This window comes from Jaculus jaculus, chromosome 8, assembly GCF_020740685.1.
Source record: "Jaculus jaculus isolate mJacJac1 chromosome 8, mJacJac1.mat.Y.cur, whole genome shotgun sequence".
Classification (NCBI taxonomy): domain Eukaryota; kingdom Metazoa; phylum Chordata; class Mammalia; order Rodentia; family Dipodidae; genus Jaculus; species Jaculus jaculus.
This window is the reverse complement of record NC_059109.1, coordinates 2,017,738-2,038,108: the sequence shown is the minus strand read 5'-3', so window position 1 is coordinate 2,038,108 and position 20,371 is coordinate 2,017,738. Positions and strand designations below refer to the sequence as shown.

At 56.8% G+C, this 20,371-nt stretch overlaps 4 protein-coding genes across 5 annotated transcripts; 2 read left to right on the top strand and 2 right to left on the bottom strand.

The window, feature by feature from the left end:
* The first annotated feature begins 14 nt into the window (after positions 1-14).
* Ager (advanced glycosylation end-product specific receptor) lies at positions 15-3,048 on the top strand. The gene is made up of 11 exons (XM_004671941.2): positions 15-302; positions 493-599; positions 696-888; positions 1,061-1,125; positions 1,232-1,319; positions 1,435-1,617; positions 1,757-1,872; positions 2,041-2,182; positions 2,474-2,500; positions 2,616-2,742; positions 2,840-3,048. Exons 1-11 carry the CDS (start codon positions 251-253, stop codon positions 2,934-2,936), a joined length of 1,197 nt encoding a protein of 398 aa, XP_004671998.1. The 5' UTR covers positions 15-250; the 3' UTR covers positions 2,937-3,048.
* Positions 3,049-3,223: 175 nt separating this feature from the next.
* On the bottom strand, positions 3,224-5,512 carry Rnf5 (ring finger protein 5). Its single transcript, XM_004671939.2, has 6 exons — positions 5,224-5,512; positions 4,479-4,497; positions 4,276-4,388; positions 4,120-4,174; positions 3,927-4,044; positions 3,224-3,800 (listed from the first exon to the last, which is right to left on the bottom strand). Exons 1-6 carry the CDS (start codon positions 5,361-5,363, stop codon positions 3,703-3,705), a joined length of 543 nt encoding a protein of 180 aa, XP_004671996.1. The 5' UTR covers positions 5,364-5,512; the 3' UTR covers positions 3,224-3,702.
* Positions 5,513-6,186: 674 nt separating this feature from the next.
* Positions 6,187-17,391, top strand: Agpat1 (1-acylglycerol-3-phosphate O-acyltransferase 1). 2 transcript variants are annotated; one of them, XM_045156157.1, is made up of 7 exons: positions 6,187-6,389; positions 14,492-14,694; positions 14,903-15,036; positions 15,299-15,474; positions 15,611-15,706; positions 15,815-15,887; positions 16,275-17,391. In XM_045156157.1, exons 2-7 carry the CDS (start codon positions 14,501-14,503, stop codon positions 16,457-16,459), a joined length of 858 nt encoding a protein of 285 aa, XP_045012092.1. In that variant the 5' UTR covers positions 6,187-6,389; positions 14,492-14,500; the 3' UTR covers positions 16,460-17,391. The 2 variants fall into 2 exon arrangements, with proteins under 2 accessions (XP_045012092.1, XP_045012091.1); XM_045156156.1 differs by lacking the exon at positions 6,187-6,389 and adding an exon at positions 8,340-8,583.
* On the bottom strand, positions 17,323-20,053 carry Egfl8 (EGF like domain multiple 8). Its single transcript, XM_045156159.1, has 9 exons — positions 20,003-20,053; positions 19,152-19,267; positions 18,844-18,966; positions 18,649-18,758; positions 18,435-18,530; positions 18,173-18,343; positions 18,014-18,090; positions 17,770-17,923; positions 17,323-17,613 (listed from the first exon to the last, which is right to left on the bottom strand). The coding sequence occupies exons 2-9, from the start codon at positions 19,250-19,252 to the stop codon at positions 17,561-17,563; spliced, it is 885 nt and encodes a 294-aa protein (XP_045012094.1). The 5' UTR covers positions 19,253-19,267; positions 20,003-20,053; the 3' UTR covers positions 17,323-17,560.
* Between the last annotated feature and the right edge of the window lie 318 nt (positions 20,054-20,371).

Below are 20,371 nucleotides of genomic sequence, written 5' to 3'. Positions count from 1 at the left end.
GGGAATGCCACCCTAGGAGGTGTGCTCCCCACCCCCAGGGAACAGGTTATGTCCAGAGGCTGGCAGTGCCCAGGGTTGGGGTGAGGCTGCTGCTTGGAGCACCTGAAGGACTCTTGTCCAAGGGAGCATGAATTCTTGGCATTCTCTGTGATGGAGATGGGGGCAGGGGAGAGTGTGCAAGCCCCACCTAGGGCCGTGGCCACAGCAGGGAAGGGGGCAGACAGAGCCAGGAGCCCGGGAAGGAGGCAGGATGGCAGCAGAGACAGCAGCTGGAGCCTGGGTGCTGGTCCTCATTTTGTGGGGTGAGCCACTCCCCGCCCTATTAGCCCTCCCCTGCAGAAAAGCACTCTGCCTCCATCTCCCTGGGCACCCCGTCCTCCCTTAAATCTAACTAGAACCTGGGCCCCACTTTGCAGGCTCCCCACCCACCCTATTCTAAGGCCACAAGTCCCACTTTCTCCTACTGCCCCTCTACCACACACTGTCTCTCAGGGGCAGTAGTAGGTGGCCAAAATATCACAGCCCGGATCGGGGAGCCACTGATGCTGAGCTGTAAGGGGGCTCCCAAGAAACCACTGCAGCAGCTGGAATGGAAGCTGGTAAGCAGTGCGCTTGTCCGGTAGCCCACCTCCACCACCCCACCCTGTCAGTCCTTCCCACAGGACCTGCACTGCCCTCAGACCGTCTGTTTCTAGAACACAGGCCGAACTGAAGCTTGGAAGGTCCTGTCTCCCCAGGGAGACCCCTGGGACAGTGTGGCTCGAATCCTCCCCAACGGCTCCCTCCTGCTTCCCACTATTGGGATCCAAGATGAGGGGACTTTCCGGTGCCGGGCAACAAACAGGCATGGAAAGGAAGTCAAGTCCAACTACCGAGTCCGCGTCTACCGTAAGGGATCCAGGGCGTCGGCCAAGGCCCGCCTTTCATCTGAGAAAGCCTTCCTTCCTAAGCCTGTGCCCTAGCTCTTGACCCTTGGCCCTAGTGCGTGAGGACCTCTGACTTCCGCTGCTGTCCCTCTTGCTCCCACACTTCAGAGCTGCAGCTTGTTTTTCTCCCCCAGAATTTCCTGGGAAGCCAGAAATTGTGGATCCTGCCTCTGAACTCACAGTTGGTGTCCCCAGTAAGGTAACAGAAGCAAGTGGGACAGCAGAAAGGGTTCCTTGAGTGTAGCTGGGTGCTCTTACAGTTTCTGTGTATTCAGAGGGTGAGGTCACACCACTCTTTTCCCCAGGTGGGGACATGTGTGTCTGAAGGAGGCTATCCTGCAGGGACCCTTAGCTGGCACTTGGATGGGAAACCCCTGATTCCTGATGGAAAAGGCGAGTCCCAGGGTGTCCCCCAGCCACACTACTCTCACACCCATCTGGGTGTCTGACTTTGTCCTCCCTCCCCGCCTCCCCCCCCCCCGCCCCACACATACACACCACCTCATAGGAGCAACTGTAAAGGAAGAGAGCAGGAGACACCCTGGGACAGGGCTCTTTACACTCCAGTCGGAGCTGACCGTGACCCCGGCCCAGGGCGGACCTGCCCATCCCACCTTCTCCTGTAGCTTCAGCGCAAGCCTTCCCAGGCGCCGAGCCTTGAACACAGCCCCCATCCAGCCCACCGTCAGGGGTGAGCACAGAGGTGGGGAGGGCACCCCACTCTGATGAACACATTCCCAAAGTACAACGCTCTGGGAGGTGAGGTCAGGCCCACGGCTACTGGGCTCACTCCCAGTGGTACTGTTAACCTTACACCTGTCCCCACCCAGAGGGTGTCCAGTTGGTGGTAGAGCCAGAAGGTGGAGCAGTAGCTACTGGCGGGACTGTGACCATGACCTGTGAAGTCTCTGCCCAGCCCCTTCCTCATATTCACTGGATAAAGGATGTGAGTGACCTGGGGGCAGGGGACCATTCCAGGCACCTGTTAGTAGGGCAGAGGGCTGTGGAGAGAGGCAGGCTAGGATCCAAGACGGAAAATGTGGAAATGAAGACAAGGGTACGGGATATGCAGACAAGTGGTTTCATAAGAGCTTCCTGGCCCTTGTCCCACCAGGGCATGCCCCTGCCCTTCCCCCCAAGCCCGGTGCTACACCTCCCTGAAGTAGGTCCTCAGGATGAAGGTACCTACCGCTGTGTTGTCACCCACCCCAGCCACGGGACTCAGGAAAGCCGAGCCGTCAGCATCAGTATCACAGGTGAGACGACACCCAATTGCTAGGGCTGGGGCCAGGGGCACCCAGCAGACTCCAACTCCCTCCCAAATGCCAGGGCTGGGGCCAGGGGCACCCAGCAGACTCCAACTTGCTCCCCAATTTTGGTATGATCTCCCAGGAGCTATCCCATCCCTCCCTCAATGCACCCAACCCAAGTACCTTCAGCCTCACACAAACCCTAACCAGAGCAGTCCAGCCTGTCCACTGGTGTCCCACCCAGCAGTCCTTGCTCTGAAGTCTTCCCTTCTGACTTGCTATGACTTTGTCTTCCAGAAACAGGCGAAGAGGGGTCAACTGCAGGTGAGGGACTGGACTAATCAAAGAGAAGCAGATGGCCTCACCATGTGTGACAGGGGGTAGTCAACAAGGAAGGTGTGTGGGGGCTGTACCCTCATTGCCCCCTATGTCTCTACAGGCTCTGTGAGTGGGTCAGGGCTGGGAACCCTAGCCCTGACCCTGGGAATACTAGGAGGCCTGGGTGTAGCCGCCCTTCTCATTGGAGTCTTAATGTGGCGAAGACGACAACACAGAGGAGAGGAGAGGTGAGTCAAGGGCAGACACCTGACTGACATGGGGAGTGTAAGCAGCACATAAGGGCTGTTGAGGTAGGACAATAGTGTCTAGAATTCTCCTCCTCAGGAAGGTACCAGAAAACCAGGAGGATGAGGAGGAGCACGCAGAGCTGAATCAGTCAGAGGAGCCTGAGGCAGCAGAGAACAGCGCAGGAGGGCCTTAAGGGACTTTGGACAGACCCCATCCGTCAGCTCCCTTGAGCTGTACTCACCCCTATACAATCTCTTTCCCATCTCGCCACACCTTCTTCCACAATCAGTGCCCCCCCCACGAACTGTGCTGAGTAAATACTTGACACATGTTGCCTGTGCGCGTTGTCTGTGTGCGTGTGAGATGTAACCTCACTCCTACGCTGCCAAGAGCCAAGAGGGCTTGACCGCACGCTTCCCACACCACAGCAGGCAGAAGAGGCTCCCACCCTGGACAGAAGGAAGAGGAGCCTGGGAAGACTTACCATCAGTATACTTCACCTTTTTTATTGAGTTTGTAATAAAGGAGGTAGTGAGGGGTGGATGGGGAGCATTTAAAGTCAGAATTCATATTAGACACTGGGGAGAGAAAAATTAAATTAAATCAACAAAGGAGTAAGGGAAGAGTCAGAGGGAGCCTAGCCCACCTTTCAACATCAAATCAAGAAACGCAGGGAAAACAGGGAGAAAGGAGAAGGGGACATCATTTGTCTTCACTCTACCCATCTCTCCTAGGACTGGGAGTTAACATGGTATGGAGCAAGCAGTACTGAGCAGGGCAGTACTAAGCACAGTTGTCACTCCTCCCCCACACCCTCCCTCCGGAGGGGTGGCAGGGCTGGCTTAGCCAACAGAAATGGAGGTATTGTGGAGGGGCAAGTCCAGAAGTAGGGAAGGGTCATCAGAGACCCCCAATACTGATTCTCCTCTGGCTGGAGGTGGGCAGGAAAGAGACACAGCTCAAATACTGAGCAGCCAGAAAAAGAAAAAGATGGCGAGGAAGAGGAAGAGGGAATCTTGCCAGCTGGAGGCCGGGTGACCCTGTCCCAGATCCACACCTGCAGGAGAAAGGAAAACTGAAAAAGCATGCTTGTAGGTGTGGGGAGAGGGGATGGCGTCTGAGCGGACTGAAAGGTGTCTTTGGGGAATGAGTACCCTGACAGGAGCCAAGGGAAATCTCTTACCTGCGCCCCTGCGCAAAGGCTCATGGGTATTGAAGACAGTCGTGAAAAAACCAAAGGGAAAGGCACCGACGCCAAAGGAGAAGTGAAAGCCCCCGGTGTCACCAAACGGCTGGAACCCCTAAGAAGACAGAAGAAGTCAAGGGGAATCCACACATCTTTGACAGGGGACAGACATAGTGGGACAAAGACTCACCCCTCGGCTCTCAGGAGCTGGTCGCTGGCCCTGGGGGCGGGGTGGAGTTTTCAATCTGAGAGGGAGAAGAGGTTGAACAGGGAGAACTCTGCTCTTGCACCTTTCTTCCAGTACAGAACCCTCCAACCTTCCCTCAGCACCACCCTGGTCTCTCACCTGGGATCCTGGGGCTTCTGACTCCCTCGCCCATAAAGAGGGACAACCTTCTCTCTGCTAATGCCAGCTTTGCAAACTGGACACTCTTGTCGGTCTGGTCGGGTCTCTAGCCACTGTGGAGAAAAAATAATGGCTTCAGGTACACAGAGTCTTTGAGCAATTTTGGCCCTCCCCATTTCCCTGTTCACCTCGTGAGTACGCACCTGATGGAGACAGGGCCAACTGGATAGGGAAGGGGAAAAAAGTTAAAAAAAAAAAAAATCAAACACATATTTTCTGCAGTCTCTACCATGCCAGCTAACTCGGCTTTCCAGCTTATCACATCTTCCTAAACCTAAACCTCCTTCCATCCTCAGCACAAGCAGACCCATCCTCCCTGCCGCCTCAACCGGCGGCTATGCCTTTCTACTTAATTTCCAATTCTTTCAGCACATCCTTCTGCAGGTTTCCTTTCAGCCCCAACACTTCTTGCCCCCATCCCTCCAGACCCTCTTCACTAACACATCCACGCCCCCCCCATACCGTGCTCGGTTTCTTCTCACTCCAACCTCATTAAAGTCCTTATCTACACGACCCTTGAACCTCTTAACCCTGCCCCTCCACAATGCCCTTGTCCCCGTGTTTGTCACACTACCCCTTCCCACAGTTCACCTGAATAAGGGCCCATCTTCCCTGAGTATTTACCTATTCAACTAATGTGTGCCTCCCAGAACCTTAGTCTGATCCGTGTCTCCCTGGACAACTATAAAGGGTACGGTGGCTCGAGGCTCACCTGTACAGATGTGCAGCGCTCCCCCATTCCTCTTCCTCTCCGCGGCCCTCCCACCCAGAGGCCCCACCTATGGGAAGTGCCCTCCCAACATCTGTGTGACTGTATGGTCCCCAGCTCCCGACCCGCGCAGCACAAAGGTGAGCCCTGCCCCCTTCTCCCGGGACTCAGATTCTCACCAATACAGGTGGCCACACACACTGACCACAGCCTCCCGAGCGGTCTCCAGGCATATATTACATTCGAAGGTCGCGCCCGCCCCGCCCCGCTCGCGGTTTGGCCCTTCGGGGCCCCCGTCCTCTTCTTCCGCTGCTGCCATGGTCGATTCTGTTTCGCGCCCCCCACGGACCCCTTCAGTACCTTCAAATACACAGACACACACACAAACACACACACACACACACTCAATTACTCACGCCCCAACAAACAAGAAACCGCCTCCTGCCTACGATCGTTGGGCAGGTTTCAAGGTTTTCTAATCGCTATTGGTCTAGGTGCCTGCCAATCACAGAGGATTCGAAGGAAGGGATTGGCCCATAGGGTTGGAGGCGGGAAAAGGTTTCCGCGGTCCTGCCCTTGCGCGAAGGTGATTGGCTGATGCGCTCGCATTGCTATGCGCTGCCAAGGGATTGGAAACAACTTGCTAGACCTAGTGTTGTCGCCCCGCCAGCGAGGGTTTTATTCGTTGAGTGGCTGCCAGTCATAACCAGAGGCCAGAAGCAATTGGTTCGGCTCCATAGAACGTGCCCAGTATAAGCCTCTTTTTTTCCTCCACTTCCTCTTTCGAAGAACGTCCGGGTTCTCATTAGACTCTGGTTCTGAAGCAAGTGGCTGGCTGGAAGGCCACAGAAAAATGGTGGGCTAAGTGAAACGCGCCTGCGCATTACGCAGCAGGCGGAAGGCTGTGCGGGCTCTAGTCCCGCCCCTTCACCTCTCCATATTGTTGTCATGGTGACCGCTCTGCCATTGGCGCGGTTCACAGTTCAAAGGCTTTGATGCGGCCTCAACATCCGGGGCCTTGGAGAGGGCGGGATTTGGACGGCCTCGGCCCGTGATTGGACCGCTTGTTCCGCCGCTGATTGGCTGAGTCCGGGAAAGACTGCGCCGGAGCTCCGAAAGCAGGGCCAAAAAAAAAAAAACACAACATAGTAGGGTCGCAGGGTTCAAGATGGCTTCGCCCCCGCTGGGTGACGTAGGAGGCAGGAGCTGGGTCCACCCCTCCGTCTCAGCGAAGAAGGGCGCAGAAGTGGGGTTTGCCCGTCGTTTGCATGGTGCGAACCTCGGCCCGCGCTGCTGGTGTTGACCCAACTCCCTCGGCTGGAAGACTCAGGCCGCCCCGCTCTAGGTGACTCGCCGCAGCGAGCGGACCCGAGCCCAGGCCCAGCGGGCCCTGGGTCATGTGAATGATGGACAGGGCCGACTCCCCTGACACCTAGCGCAGGGCAGGGCAGGGCAGGGCAGGGCAGGGCGCTTCCTCCGCCGCCGCCGCGTGCGGACGGGCCCGCCCCTGCCATCTCATGTGCCCTGCAGACCTGGGAGTCGTCTTGGCTGAACTGCCGGTGACCCGGGGCTCCTGACAGGTCGCAGTCGGTGTCCCTCCCCGTGGCCCTCGGTGCAGAGTTAGCTCACAGTCATCCCGGCCACCCTTGCCCCTCGGCCTCCTCACCATGCGGGGCGAAGGTGTGTCTGCGGGCGGGAGGCTCACACGTGGCGATGAAAAGGCCCCATGACCCCGGGCATAAGGAAAAGTGAGAGAAGTCGGGGAAAGAAGGGTTCGGGCGGTTAAGGGGAGGAGGTAATGGGCAAGCCGGCGTGGTGGCGCCCGCCTTTCATCCCAGCTCTCGGGAGGCAGAGGTAGGAGGATCGCCGTGAGTTCGAGGCCAGCCTGAGACGACTACAGGGTAAATTCCAGGTCAGCCTGGGCTAGAGTGGCACCTACTTTGATTCCCCCCCCCAAAAAAAAAGATAATGGACAGGTGGAGAACGTGGAGGGTGGAGTGATGGAGTATTCTGAATGAGGAAGCGGGAAGGGCCACCAAACTGCAGGATTACGGTAGCGGCTCGTCCCGGGGAACACGAATTCTTCTTCGCCCCCTCCACTCTCTTAGCAGTGCCTTAATGCCCAAATGCCAGCGGAAGAAAGACCGCATCCAGATACTGTGGGTTTGGTGGTGTTTGTTTGTTTGGGTTTTTTTTAACAAGCTTTCACTCTAGTCCACACTAACCTGGAATTCACTGTGTAGCTTAGGCTGGTCTCGAATCGAGATTATCCGGCCACAGCCAACCGTGTGCTGGTGTTATAAGCGTGCGCCACCTCTCTGCACTTACATCCTATGTTGCTGCGAGAGGCTGGCTCAGCGTGGGTGAGTAAGGAGGAACTAGAAGTGCTGAGGCAAACATGCATGGAAGAGCAGTGGACCCTTGAAAGGCCAAAGAGAGAGGGTGGAGGAGGGAGCTGGACTGTTGGGAGAGGGGGCACAAAGGGCAAGTAGAAAGCTGAAGGCCTAGTCGGGTGTGGTGACTCAAGTCTGTAACCCCAGCATTCTGCAAGCTGAGGTAGGAGGATTCTTACGAGTTCGAGGCCAGCCTGTAGTGGGTTCCAGGGCAGACTGCCTCAAAAAAGGAAAGGAACGGAGGAGGGGGCGTGCGGGTAAGAAAGTACCAAAAAAAAAAAAAAAAAAAAGCTGGAGAGCTAGGTAAAGGTACATGGAGCCCTGAGGAGAAAAAGGTGAATTTAGTGCTTGGAATATAGTAGGTGCTTGATAAACGTTTGTACTCGAAGGGTGGTCAGGGGATAGGTCTTTAGGAGGATTATGAATTAAAAGGAACCAGGCCAGGCGTGATGGCGCATGCCTTTTAATTCCAGCAGAGGTAGGAAGATTGTCATGAGTTCGAGGCTCACCTGAGACTACCTAGTGAATTCCAGGTCAGCCTGGGGTAGAGGGAGACCCTGCCTCTATAAACCAAAAAGAAAAAAAAAGGCCAGGCACAGATATTGGAGTTTTAATTCCAGTGGTGGGGGCATGTAGAAAGAGACCAAGTAGGGGGTGTCAGGAGCGGGTGGGGGAGGATTGCGGAGCCAGGGTGCCACGGGAGCGGAGCAGAGCTTGCGGACGGCCTGGGCCGGCCCGGAGCGCCCCGGGGGCGGAGCTCGCGGGGAAGAGGAGATGCCCGGGTCTCCGGTGAAGGGATTGGCAAAGGCCGCCGCCCGTCACCGCCCCACACTTCCTGGCCGGCCCCGGAAACCGGCGGGCGTGGGGAGGGGTGGGGGAGATAGCGGCGGCGGCAGCCCAGCCCTCCGAGACAGCTGGGCGGGAGGGAGGGTGTCGGGGGGACCACCCCCCACCATTCCGACCGCTATGGGCCCAACCTCCCACTCCCACCACCCCTCCATCGGCCGGGGCTAGGACAACCCCCCCATATCCCGTCGCCCCCCCTTGGCACCGACACCGAGACAGAGACACTGCCAAGCCGCCACCACCGCTGCCGCAGCCTGGCTGGGGAGGGGGCCCGTCCCCCAGGCCCCCCGCCCCATTGAGGTGTGGGCGGGAAAGGGCTGGGAGGAGGAGGAGGGGGGCGCCAGGATCGGGACGAGGAGAGATGGGGGGCGGGAGGGCCGCCTGGGGAGAGGGTTGCTGGGGAGAGGAGAGAGGCCTGAGCGGAAGAATGCCAGGGACCAGGCCCGGCGGGGAAGCCGGCTCGGGGCTGGGGCTTGAGCGCTCGCTTGCGAGAATGAAGAGGTGGGTGGGAGGAGAGATGAGAACTCTGGATTTGGGACAGGGGTGTGGACAGGGAGTCTTGGAGAGGGAATTCCCTTCAGGTTCCCCAATTCCTCTTCCTGCTTCTGGGCCCCACATGACTTGGGGGGAGTGAGGAGTCCAGGAAGGTTGCTTCCTAGGGTTCACTGAGGTGGGTTTCCCTGCAGAGCCCCGTTCCCTCTCCCCCCCCCCCGTGGGCTTCCACACTGTGCTAGACCCCTGCTGACCGTGCAGTGTGGGGGCCGCACTTCCGCGACCCTGCTCCTACTTCGACGTGTGTGCAGCTGGCTTGTCCCTGTGCTCCATAGGCCGTAGGGAAATGCTTGGTTTTCCAGCAGAATGGCCCTCTCCTATTTTGTGTCCATGCCTCATCCCTATGACGTGTTCAGGTAGCACATGTGTGTGAGGCTTTTGTATACTGCACCTATTAGGTGGTTTCCTGTGACCTACTTGTCTCATGTTTTTGCATGTTTAGCATGGGAAGGTTGCATACCTTGTTTTGTGTGGGCGCACAGGCTAGGCCGCCGGTCCTGCCCTGGACAGGGGTCTTCATGCATGAGCTCGTCGGGCTTTGCAGAGTAGCACACACTCAGGTTGCCACCAGAGGAGTCTGCTTCCTGAGATGTGGCGCTCACACCTGGACACGCCCCTTTCTGGGGCGCTCCCAGGGGCACTCACTCCACGGTGTGCGCCTCCGCTTCATGCCTACGTTCCTCAGTTCCTTGTCGGTGTGATTTGTGAGCTGTGTCCCGAGGTGTCATAAAGTCTTTGGACATTTCTGTCTAGAGATGATCATGACAAGTATTACAGCTTTCTTGGTCTCCAAAGGTACATTCTTTTGTGTTTTGGGGGGTTTGGGGGCATCAGGATCTTATATATAGCCCAGGCTGGCCTTGAACTGTGTGCAGCTGAGGCTGGTCTGGAACTGATCCTCCTCCCTCCACCTCATGAATGCTGAGTTACAGGCGGTCACTGTGCCCTTGCCGACCTCTCTGGCCTGTCTCTTCACATCCATCACCTCTCTGTTAGCTGTGTATATAGTCGGCCATGGGCTGAATGTGTGTTTGAGTCTGCCGTGCTGTGAGCCCCATAGACGACATCCTCATGGAAGTGACTCTGCCTTCAGTCGAGCATGGTGCTGCCCATGAGTATTTAGATGAGCTAGGTGCACTCAGCATGGTCTCGCTTCAGACTGTACATGTGTATTTGAATTAGGTGGTTGTTCAGCTAGCTTGTCTTGGTTCAAAAGTTTTGGTGACTTTCCATAGCAGATTTTTCCTGCGAGAGTAGGTATGTGTCAGAGCACAGGCTTGGACTGGAGGTGTGTTTCAGTAGTGAGCTCCTACCTAGCATGTGCAAATCCCTGGGCTCTGTCCCCAGCACTTGCAAAAAGAAAGGACAAGAACCTCCTCATATATGTCTAATTGTGCACGCATGTACGGCCTTACAATCTCTTCAGCAAGTATGTCTTGAGCACCCACTGTGCCCCCTTCTGTTTTGGCATTGGAGATAACAGAGCCCCTGTCTTCAAGTTTCTAATGATCTAGGAGGCAAAAGAAAATATCAAAAGCCAGTCACAGTGTCGCATGCCTCTAATCCCAGCACTCAGGAGGCAGAGGTAGGAGGATCATGGTGAGCTCAAGGACAGCCTGGGGTTACAGTGAGTACCAGGTCAGCCTGGGTTAGAGTGAGACACTGCCTCCAAAAATAATACACCCCCACCCAAGCCAGGCGTGGTGGCTCACTTCTTTAATCCCAGCGCTTGGGAGGCAGAGGGAGGAGGAGGATTGCCTTGAGTCCGAGGCCACCCTGAGACTACATAGTTCTAGGTTAGCCTGAGCTAGAGTGAGACCCTACCTCAAAAACAAACAAACAAAAAAATACACTGCCCCAAAAAGGAAAGAAAATGCCAGTGAATGCTTACACACTGTAGCGTAATTAATCATCAGTGGTTTTCTAGACAATGCACATCAGACCCACCTGAGACACATCAAACTCTACATTGGCCCAGTGCCCCGGATTCATGGTATCTGGGGTGAGGCCCAACAGTGTGTATTTCGACACTTTGAGAACCAGGCATTCTGACATACACCTTTAATCCCAGCGCCCAAACGATTGCCACAAGTGAATGCAAGACCCTGTCTTAAACAAAAAACTGACCAAGAAAATATATATGCTATTACGAAAACACAGGCCTTGCCAGGTGTGGTGGCGCTCACCTTTAATCCCAGTACTTGGGAGGCAGAGGTAGGAGGATCACTGTGAGTTCAAGGCCACCCTGAGACTACAAAGTGAATTCCAGGTCAGCCTAAGCTAGAGTAAGACCCTATCTTGAAAAAACAAAACAAAAAAAAAAAAAAAAGCAAAAGAAAGCACAGGCCTAGAAGGTTCAGAAGGTGGCACTGGGCAATGTGAGACTAGAGGAGATGGCATCCCTGCCAAGGGGAGTGGCATGTTCAAGGCATGGAGCTGAAAGACCCTGCAGCACCTGAGGAAAGGAAATGGAGGGAGCTAGTTTGCAGCAATCATAATAATGCTGTGTGGGAGTGGTCACAGAAGCAAGTGGAAGTCAGCTGTCACAAAGGGTCTTGAGGCAAGACAGGGAAAACCGTGGCTGTGCTGGGGCAGCTTCTCAGGCTGTGGAAGATGAGTGGAGGAGGAGCATTCACAGCCTGCAGCAGATGGGCCAGGGGAGAAGAGAGGTGGGTCTGAACTCCGGGTGGGGGGGGGGGGAGCATTGGATGCAGCCTGAGTTCACTGCTTCCAGCTTTGTGGCAGCGTCCTTGTTTCCGTGGTCTCCAGCACAGTCCTTCCTGTTCTAGGAAGGGTGTGCCTTTGGCCTGCAGGGAGTAACAGGTATCTGAACACTCTCCTTGCCAACTAGGACACCGGGCAGAGTGCAGGAAGGAGGAAGGACCTAGAGGACAGGTTCTACATGCCTGTACCCTTGTGTTTGAGCCCCTTCCTCTCCTGGGGCAGGTGGCATGAGACCTCTTGTTCTCTGCTGTGGCCTTCGTAGCCCCTGCCTCCCATATTGCCTCCATGTGGCCCGACGAGGGAAGCCGGTAATGGCACTTGTTTGCCTGTTTGTGGAAGCAGCATTGGTATGTTGGGTGTATCTGGAGATAGAGGCTGCCCCGGAGAAGAGATCTTTCTAGGCATACGTTTCCATTCCTTTATGTCACTAGGTGTAAAGTTGTGTATGTGTGTGAACATGTCAGCCTTTGTGACTTTTCTGCTTCAGTGACATGAGCCTTTAGTCTTGCCCCACAGTGATTGTGGTGTTTGTCACTCACTGTCACCTGTCTGCACGCGTATGCGTGTGTGTACACATACGATGACAGTGTAACTGAGTATTCAGGAGCATGGGCGTAGAGAGTTAATTTAGAAACTGCCGCTAAGGAGCTGTGAGCTAAGGTAAGCGCTTTAACCTCCCTGCATTTATTTCCTATAGCCTGTAAATAATAATGGTGCTTTGTACCTTAGGTGGCTTGTGTTTTTCTGTTTGTTTTCTGGGTTTTTGTTTTGTTCTGGCTTTTCGAGGTAGGGTCTCACTCTAGTCCACGCTGACTTAAAATTCACTCTATAGTCTCAGGGTGGCCTCAGACTCACAGTGATCCTCCTACTTCTGCCTGGGATCAAAGGCGTGCACCACCACACCGGCCTCTGTTTTGTTTTTCCTGAGCAGAGGCTCTCTCTAGTGCAGGCTAATCTGGAGCTCACTCTGTAGCCTCAAATTCACAGCACTCCTCCTACCTCACCTTCCTGAGTGGTGGGATTACAAGAGTGAGCCCCTGTGCTTGGCTATGTGGTTCATGTAAGGGCTTAATGTATTGTAGAGATCAGCACTGTCAAACAAAAATATAATGGAGTATAAAATTATAACAAATATATCTATATAGTGGAGACCTGTGTATCATTTTTAGTTTTCTGATAACCACAGTAAGAAAGATGACATGAAACTGAAATTAGTTTTTATTTATTTATTTATTATTTATTTATTTATTTGTGAGAGATACAGAAAGAGACAGAGATGGATGTGGCAGGGCCTCCTGCCACTGCAAATGAACTCTGTGTGTGGATCTGGCTTTATGTGAGTGCTGGAGAATTGAACCAGGATCATCAGACTTTGCAAGCAAGCACCTTAACCACTGAGCAATCTCCCCAGCCCCTGAAAGTTATTTATTTTTATTTTTTAATTTATTTATTTGAGAGGGAAAGAGGAGGACAGAGAGAGAGGGAAGGAGGGCACCCCAGGGCCTCCAGCCGCTGCAAATGATCTCCAGAAGTATGTGCCACCTTGTGTACCTGGCTTACTTTCATCTTGGGGGATCCATCCAAGGTCCTTTGGCTTTGCAGGCAAATGTCTTAACTGCTAAAGCCATCTCTCCAGCCCCCCTGAACTTTTTTTTTTTTTTTTTTTACTTATTTATTTGAGAGTCACAGACAGAGAGAGAAAGAGGCAGAGAGAGAGAGAGGAGAGTGGGCGCGCCAGGGCCTCCAGCCACTGCAAACAAACTCCAGATGCGTGCGCCCCCTTGTGCATCTGGCTAATGTGGGTCCTGGGGAACTGAGCCTTGAACCGGGGTCCTTAGGCTTCACAGGCAAGTGCTTAACCGCTAAGCCATCTCTCCAGCCCCCCTGAACTTTTTTTTAATGCATCGGCCTGGCATGGTGGCACACTGGGATGCTGAGGTAGGAGTCACTGTGAGTTCAAGGTTATGCTCAGACTATGTAGTGAATTACAGGTCAGCCTGGGCTAGATGGACACCTGCCTCAAAAAACAGGCTCGGTTCCCCAGGTCCCACGTTAGCCAGATGCACAAGGGGGCGCAGGCGTCTGGAGTTCGTTTGCAGAGGCTGGAAGCCCTGGCGCGCCCATTCTCTCTCTCTCCCTCTATCTGTCTTTCTCTCTGTGTCTGTCGCTCTCAAATAAGTAAATAAATAAATAAAATTTAAAAAAAAAAAAAAAACAAGGGCTGGAGAGATGACTTAGTGATTAAGGCACTTGCCTACAAAGCCAAAGAACCCCAGTTTGATTCCCTAGGATCCATGTAAACCAGATACACAAGGTGGCACTTGTGTCTGTACGTTTGTAGCAGCCAAAGATCCTAGTGTACCCATTCTCTCTATATATATCTGCCTCTTTCTGTCCCTCTCAAATGAATAAGTGAAAATAAATTTAAATTAAAAAGAAAAACAAAGATTATTGGACTGAGGATGTGGTTCACTTGCCACCAGCTCTGAGGAAGAAACAACAATAGGATATTTTTTCATTTTTGTTTTTTACCCAAAATCTTCAGAGTCAGATGTATATTTAATATGTCCAGCACCTCTCAACTCAGACTGCCACGTTTCCAGTGGTCAGCAGCCATGAGTGGCTGCTGTGTGGGCGGCGCAGGTGTGAATGGTCTCAGGGCCCTCGGCAGCTGTCAGCGTTACTACTTGGTATTGTCACTGATTTTCCCATGTCTTGAGGCTCTTGTCTGCCTGAGTGTACCCAGAGCCCTTGGGGTTGTGGGGGACCTGGGTTCTGAGCTCCAGGTCCTACACAGGCTTCCTGGGGGCTTCAGGGGAGCTCAGTCCCCACCCTTCCTATGTCCGTAGACCACCTCCAGGTCCCACCTTCTGTGCCTTGCTCCCTGGCCGCCTCCTCTTCAGAAACCAGGTCCTTTGCCTGTCCCCTGCAGGTGGCCAGAATGGAGCTGTGGCCTGGGGCCTGGACGGCTGTGCTGCTGCTGCTGCTGCTGCTGCTCCTGCCCACCCTGTGGGTCTGCAGTCCCAGTGCCAAGTACTTCTTCAAGATGGCCTTCTACAATGGCTGGATCCTCTTCCTGGCTGTGCTTGCCATCCCCGTGTGTGCCGTGCGAGGACGCAACGTTGAGAACATGAAGTGAGGGGCGAGGGGTGGCGGATGGCGAGGGAATGCCAGGGCGAGAAGGGAGCGTAGCTGCGCTAGGGAGTGGAAGACACCAAGCAAACCCGGGCAGAGGAGAAAGGACTGGAAAGATGGACAGGAAGTCAGGAGGGAGGGGGCTCTGAGGAATGCAGGTGGACATCAGTGGGTCCTACTGGGCCCCCTTTCTGTGACCGCCCCGCAGGATCTTACGGCTGATGCTGCTGCACCTCAAATACCTGTACGGGATCCGAGTGGAGGTACGAGGCACTCACCACTTCCCTCCCGTGCAGCCCTACGTCGTGGTCTCCAACCACCAGAGCTCCCTCGACCTGCTTGGTGAGCCCCCCCCCCCCAGGGCATGCACCTTCCGCTAGCCTGCCCTTACAGCTTCTTCCCAGAACCTGCTCCCATAAAGGCCTTGGCTCCCCCCACCCCACCAAGGCCCTCTTTCCCTGGGGTCCACCTGCCCTTCTCCACCCCAGTCACCTCCACTTACTGCCAGTCCCCAGTACGTTTGCGTGAGTGCTGACCTGTGTTGGGTGGGCAGTCTGCTGCCACACTGTACCCTGATCATTCCCCACCCCCACCCCTGCTCAAGGGATGATGGAGGTGCTGCCTAGCCGCTGTGTGCCCATTGCCAAGCGTGAGCTGCTGTGGGCCGGCTCGGCAGGACTGGCTTGCTGGCTGGCAGGCGTCATCTTCATTGACCGGAAGCGCACGGGGGATGCCATCAGTGTCATGTCTGAAGTGGCCCAGACCCTGCTCACCCAAGATGTGAGTCACTCTACAAAGATGAGATGGGGACTTGGGAGCTAGGGAGTGGGCCAGCTGCAAATGAACCAATACCCAGAGCTTGCGAGCCTCACTCTGTCCCCTCTGTGTGTGTCTTCCCAACCTCCTTTTCCCACAGGTGAGAGTCTGGGTTTTTCCTGAGGGAACAAGAAACCACAATGGCTCCATGCTGCCCTTTAAACGCGGCGCCTTCCATCTCGCAGTACAGGCCCAGGTGATCAGTGCTCACCCTTGTGCTGACGGGCCTGGGCCTCCCTCCCACCTGGGCCGAAGCCTCCCTCCAAGGGGTCCTGTAGACTGATGTTGTCTGCCTCTCTCCCAGGTCCCCATCGTCCCCATAGTCATGTCCTCCTATCAAGACTTCTACTGCAAGAAGGAGCGCCGCTTCACCTCGGGTGAGGGCTCTGAGCAGGTCTGGGGAAAGAGTGACCAGAAAGCCCCTGGGAGGCTGAGAGAGGTCCTGTGAGGCAGGGGGACCTTTCCATGCCAGAGCCCTGAGACATGCACATGATCCACACCCCCTGTCAGACCCTGGGTACCTCTTAAGCACACACTGGACACTGCCAGGTGGGTGGTCCCTGGGCTCTTCAGTGGGCAAGAAAGCTGAGGCCAGTTAATACTGTCCCGGGACTGATCTGGACTGGGGTTTGGGGTGGACTGTGGTTGGCAGCAGACAGGCAGAGGCATGGTCACCCAGGCTCAGGGGAGCATCCCTAAGGTTGAGAGGTCTGCGCTGGGCCGAGCTGAGAGCGGCGCCTTGACACTGTTCCTCACCCCACCAGGGCGATGTCAGGTGAGGGTGCTGCCCCCAGTGTCCACAGAAGGCCTGACACCAGACGATGTCCCTGCTCTAGCTGACAGAGTCCGGCACTCCATGCTCACCGTCTTCCGGGAGATCTCCACCGATGGCCTGGGTGGTGGTGACTTTGTGAAGAAGCCTGGGGGGGTGGGCGAGGCCCGGCTCTGAGCTCTCCCAGCCACCCCATCTTCCTCTCCATTCCTACCAACCCAGTGGCCCTGAAGCAGAGCCACGCCCTCTCCCTAAGTCCCCATCCCCACCTACTCTCCCCTTTGGAATCTTCAACTTCTGAAGTGAATGTGGATACAGCGTCGCTCGCTCCTTGCCCTTTTCCGCCCCCCACCCATGGACTCTCCTGCGTGGGTGCAGTGTCCACTCCCATCCCCGCCCGCTGTCTTGTCTGTGGGACAGTTGCCTCCCATCCCGCAGGAGCGTGGGGGACACAGCCCCCGCGGGCTTTTCCTTTCCAGTCTTCTCTCCCTCTCCACCCCACATTGGCCAGTGGACTCATCCGTTCTGTGGAACAATCCACCTCCCCCTGCCCCACGTCCGCAGATTTTGTGGGCTCATCCGTTTGCAAGGACTCCTCATCCTGTGGCTGGAAGCGGAGTGCGAACACTCCTGGGCTCCTCTGCGAGCTTGCCTGGGCACCTCGCCCTTTCCCAGGCCCTCGGCGGGTGGGCAACTTCTAACTCAGAGGTCTCATCCCTGCCCTTGCCCAGGGCCCAGCACACTCCAGATGCCAACGTCTGCTTCCCCGGTCCCTGGTTCAGTTCTTTGTGGTCCTGCCCTCCAGGCCCTCGCCATCCAAGCAGACCGGAGCAGCAGCCCCGCAGCTCCCCGGACCTGGGGGAGAGGAGCTCCACCCCGGCCGGAGGCGGGGCTCTTAATTTATTTCTCTTGATTTTGAGGTGCCGCCCGCCCTCAGCCGATTTTCATTTCCTCCAGTGGCATTGCCGGCCCCCTGCCTCCCACTCCAGACCCATTCCTTCCACGTGGGGTGTGGGCTGGGAGCAGGAGAGTGGGACCAGTTTCGTGTGGTTGGTTTTTATTAATTACCTGGATATCAGCAAACAAATGAGAATAAAGAGAAAGAGAGATGTGGGTGCGTTTTTGTGTCGTGGGCCGAAGACAGTCCGTCGCCAGGGCTGCTCATCCGGCCGCAGTACCGGGCGGGCCGCAGCCCCCACCCCCGGCCTCGGGTCTCCACGGTCCTCGTCCTCGCTCGGGGCGGCTTCCAGCGGGCCGGCCCCGGGGCTCGTGTATAATTTAGGGGAAGGGGCGGGCGAGGCCGGCGCCCAGGCGGTTGTCCTCCCGGGAACCTGGTCGGGGACGGGCAGGCAGAGCGGGCGAGGTCGGACGGGGCCCCGGGGGCGGCGCCGCCGCTCACCCACCTCTGAGCGCGGCCGGGGGTGCTGGGGGCGGGCTTCCGGGGAGGGCCGCGGAGGGGTCCTCGCGAGGGGCCGGGCCAGACTCACAGGCGCCCAGCCTTTCCTCCAGCAGCAGCACCTGCTCGCTGAGCGACTCGATCCTGTCCCCGCGACCCCACAGCTCCGCCACCTGCTCGGGCTGCAGCTCCTCGGGCGGGACGGGCAGCACGGCTCGCACCCAGGCCCCGGCCCGCGCGGCCCACTGCGGAGGCAGCGGGAGCTCAGCGCCGCCGCCCTCTGGGCCGCCCCGCCCGCCCGCCCGCCCGCCCCGCCGCGGCGCCGGCCCGCTCGCCTGCTCCAGCCGCTCCAGGCGCGCGCGCAGCTCCTCCACGTCCCGCCGCAGAGCGCGCGCGGGCTCCGCTTCCCGAACTAGGACCGAAGCCACAGGGTGACCGCTCCGCCCTGCGGCCCTCCCTCCTCCCCGGCCTCCCCACGGGCCGCCCGTACCCACCCGCCACGCTGAGCACGCCGGCGCCGGTCGGGGGCTCCGAGGACCCCTCGGCGCACGTGCGCCCGTCGGCTCCCAGCTGCAGGCCACGGGGGCAGCGGCAGGCGAAGCTGCCCGCAGTGTTGAGGCAGAGGTGGGAGCAGAGGGGAGCGCTGGTCCTGCACTCATCCACGTCTAGTTAGCGGGAAGAAGAGGGGGTGCTGCGGGAGGGTGGCGGGGGGCGCCCCAGCCCAGCCCGCGCCCCGGACGAGGACAGCCAACTCACCCACGTGGCAGCGCTTCCCCCCCCAGCCAGGGGCGCACTGGCACTGCTCGGGCCCAATGCAGACGCCTCGGTGGAGACAAGGCTTGGAGCAGATGGCTGGGGGACATGTGCGAGCGTGGTGGAGAGGAAGAGCGGGTTCAGACCCAGACACAAGGCCCAGCTCCCCAGCGTCACCAGGCACGCCTACGGAAAGGCCTAGAATGCCCAGCCTCACCTTCACAGGTGAGCGCCCCGGGGTGTCGCTTCTTCCAGCCCTGGCAGCATACGGTGTGGGTCTGCAGCACTTCCCGCCTCACCTCACGCCACGCCACGCGGTACGTGGTCCTGGAACAGCGCCAGGCCCAGGGTTCTGGGCTCAGTTTCGCACTCCCAGTTCCTGGGATCCCTTTGAGAGGCTCCCCCGTCTCACCTGTAGGTGCTGCAGGTGCGCCTCCCAGCGCACAGGGTCAAATAGGGCTTGTAAACTGGCTGACTGTAGGACTCGTTGTAGCGAAGCGGGACCAGCAGCGTCTGCTTGGAGCAGACCCCCTGACTGCGACCAGGCCAGAGGAGGTGGGAGATGTTGAGTGTGCCAGGCCCTGGGGGACCCCGAATCCCTCCTCCCTCAGGCAGCTATTGAGGACCAGATCACAGCCTCTCACCTCATTCTAAAATATGTCTGAAGCCCCCTCACCCTCCCCACAGACTTCACCCTGGTCCCACCCCTTCTGTGGTCACCTCTCTTTGAGGGATCCAGCTTTGGCCTCCTCCGCTGCCATCAGTAGCAGAAGGAGTGAAAGTCTGTTTAGGAAGATGCCCAGCTTAACCCTGGACCACATGACTTCCACTCCGGGCTGCAGGCAAGAAGAAATAATGCAAGTCTTTCCCTCTTCCAGCACTTCCCCAGCATGAACCCTCCTGTAGCAATCTACCTGTACCACCAGAGGGTGAGGGCATCCACTTTTATGCACAACGTAGAACAGTCTGCAGCTGGGTGTCCACTGAACGGGCCCTGTCCCATGGTGTTAGCATGTCAACATCCATTTGTTACCATCCAGGCTCGTCCCTGCACACTCACCCCACACCACTCCCCTCTCAACCTGGAAAGGGGTCTGCTCACCCTAGCACCCTCAGGCTTGGCAGGGGCTGAGGGTCAGGGTGGGCATGTGCTGTGCTCCTTTTTGATTTTTGTAGGTTTTTTGGTTGGTTTTTTTTTTTTTTTTTTTTTTGGTCTCACCCTAGATCAGGCTGACCTGGAACTTACCCTGTAGTCCCAGCTGGCCTCGAACTCAGGAAGTGATCCTCCCGCCTCAGCCTTCTGAGCACCGGGATTAAAGGTGTGTACCACCACTGCTGACCAATGCAACCTTTAACATACCCTCCCATAACTTCATCTTTACACCTTCAAAACCCTAGACAGACACCCTCACAACTTACAAGCATTTTATACATGTGTATAGTACCCCCACATTCCCACAACAGCATGTACACCCCACACATGCACCCTCCTCAACTGCCCACCTCACACACCCAAAAGCCCTGCATGTCTTTCCCCATTGACTTTCTCTCCCCCCACCCTGTTCACTCACCTGGCTTCCCTTTCTATCCAGGAAGGCTTTGGCCAGTCCAGCCTCAGCGGCAGTGGCTCACACTAGTTGGTGGGCCAGCTGCGGGGCGGGCCACACAGAGGCCTCCCATTCCTGCCCCCTCCCACAACCTTCCTCCTCAGTCCTAGCTCAGTGGGCTCCGTGGCCACACTCCTCTCAACCCCTCTCCAGGCAAGCTCTGCCTAGAATATTCCCAACCCTCTGTGCACCCCCAAAACACGGCCCCCAAACGAACACAATTTCCTGGCTGTAACAGCAGCCAGCATACTGGCCCCCCTCAACCGTAGACAGTCTGTGGGAGAATGAGGGGCTGGGAGAGTGCCCTGGGTGGTGGGGAACAAAGCAAGGGTC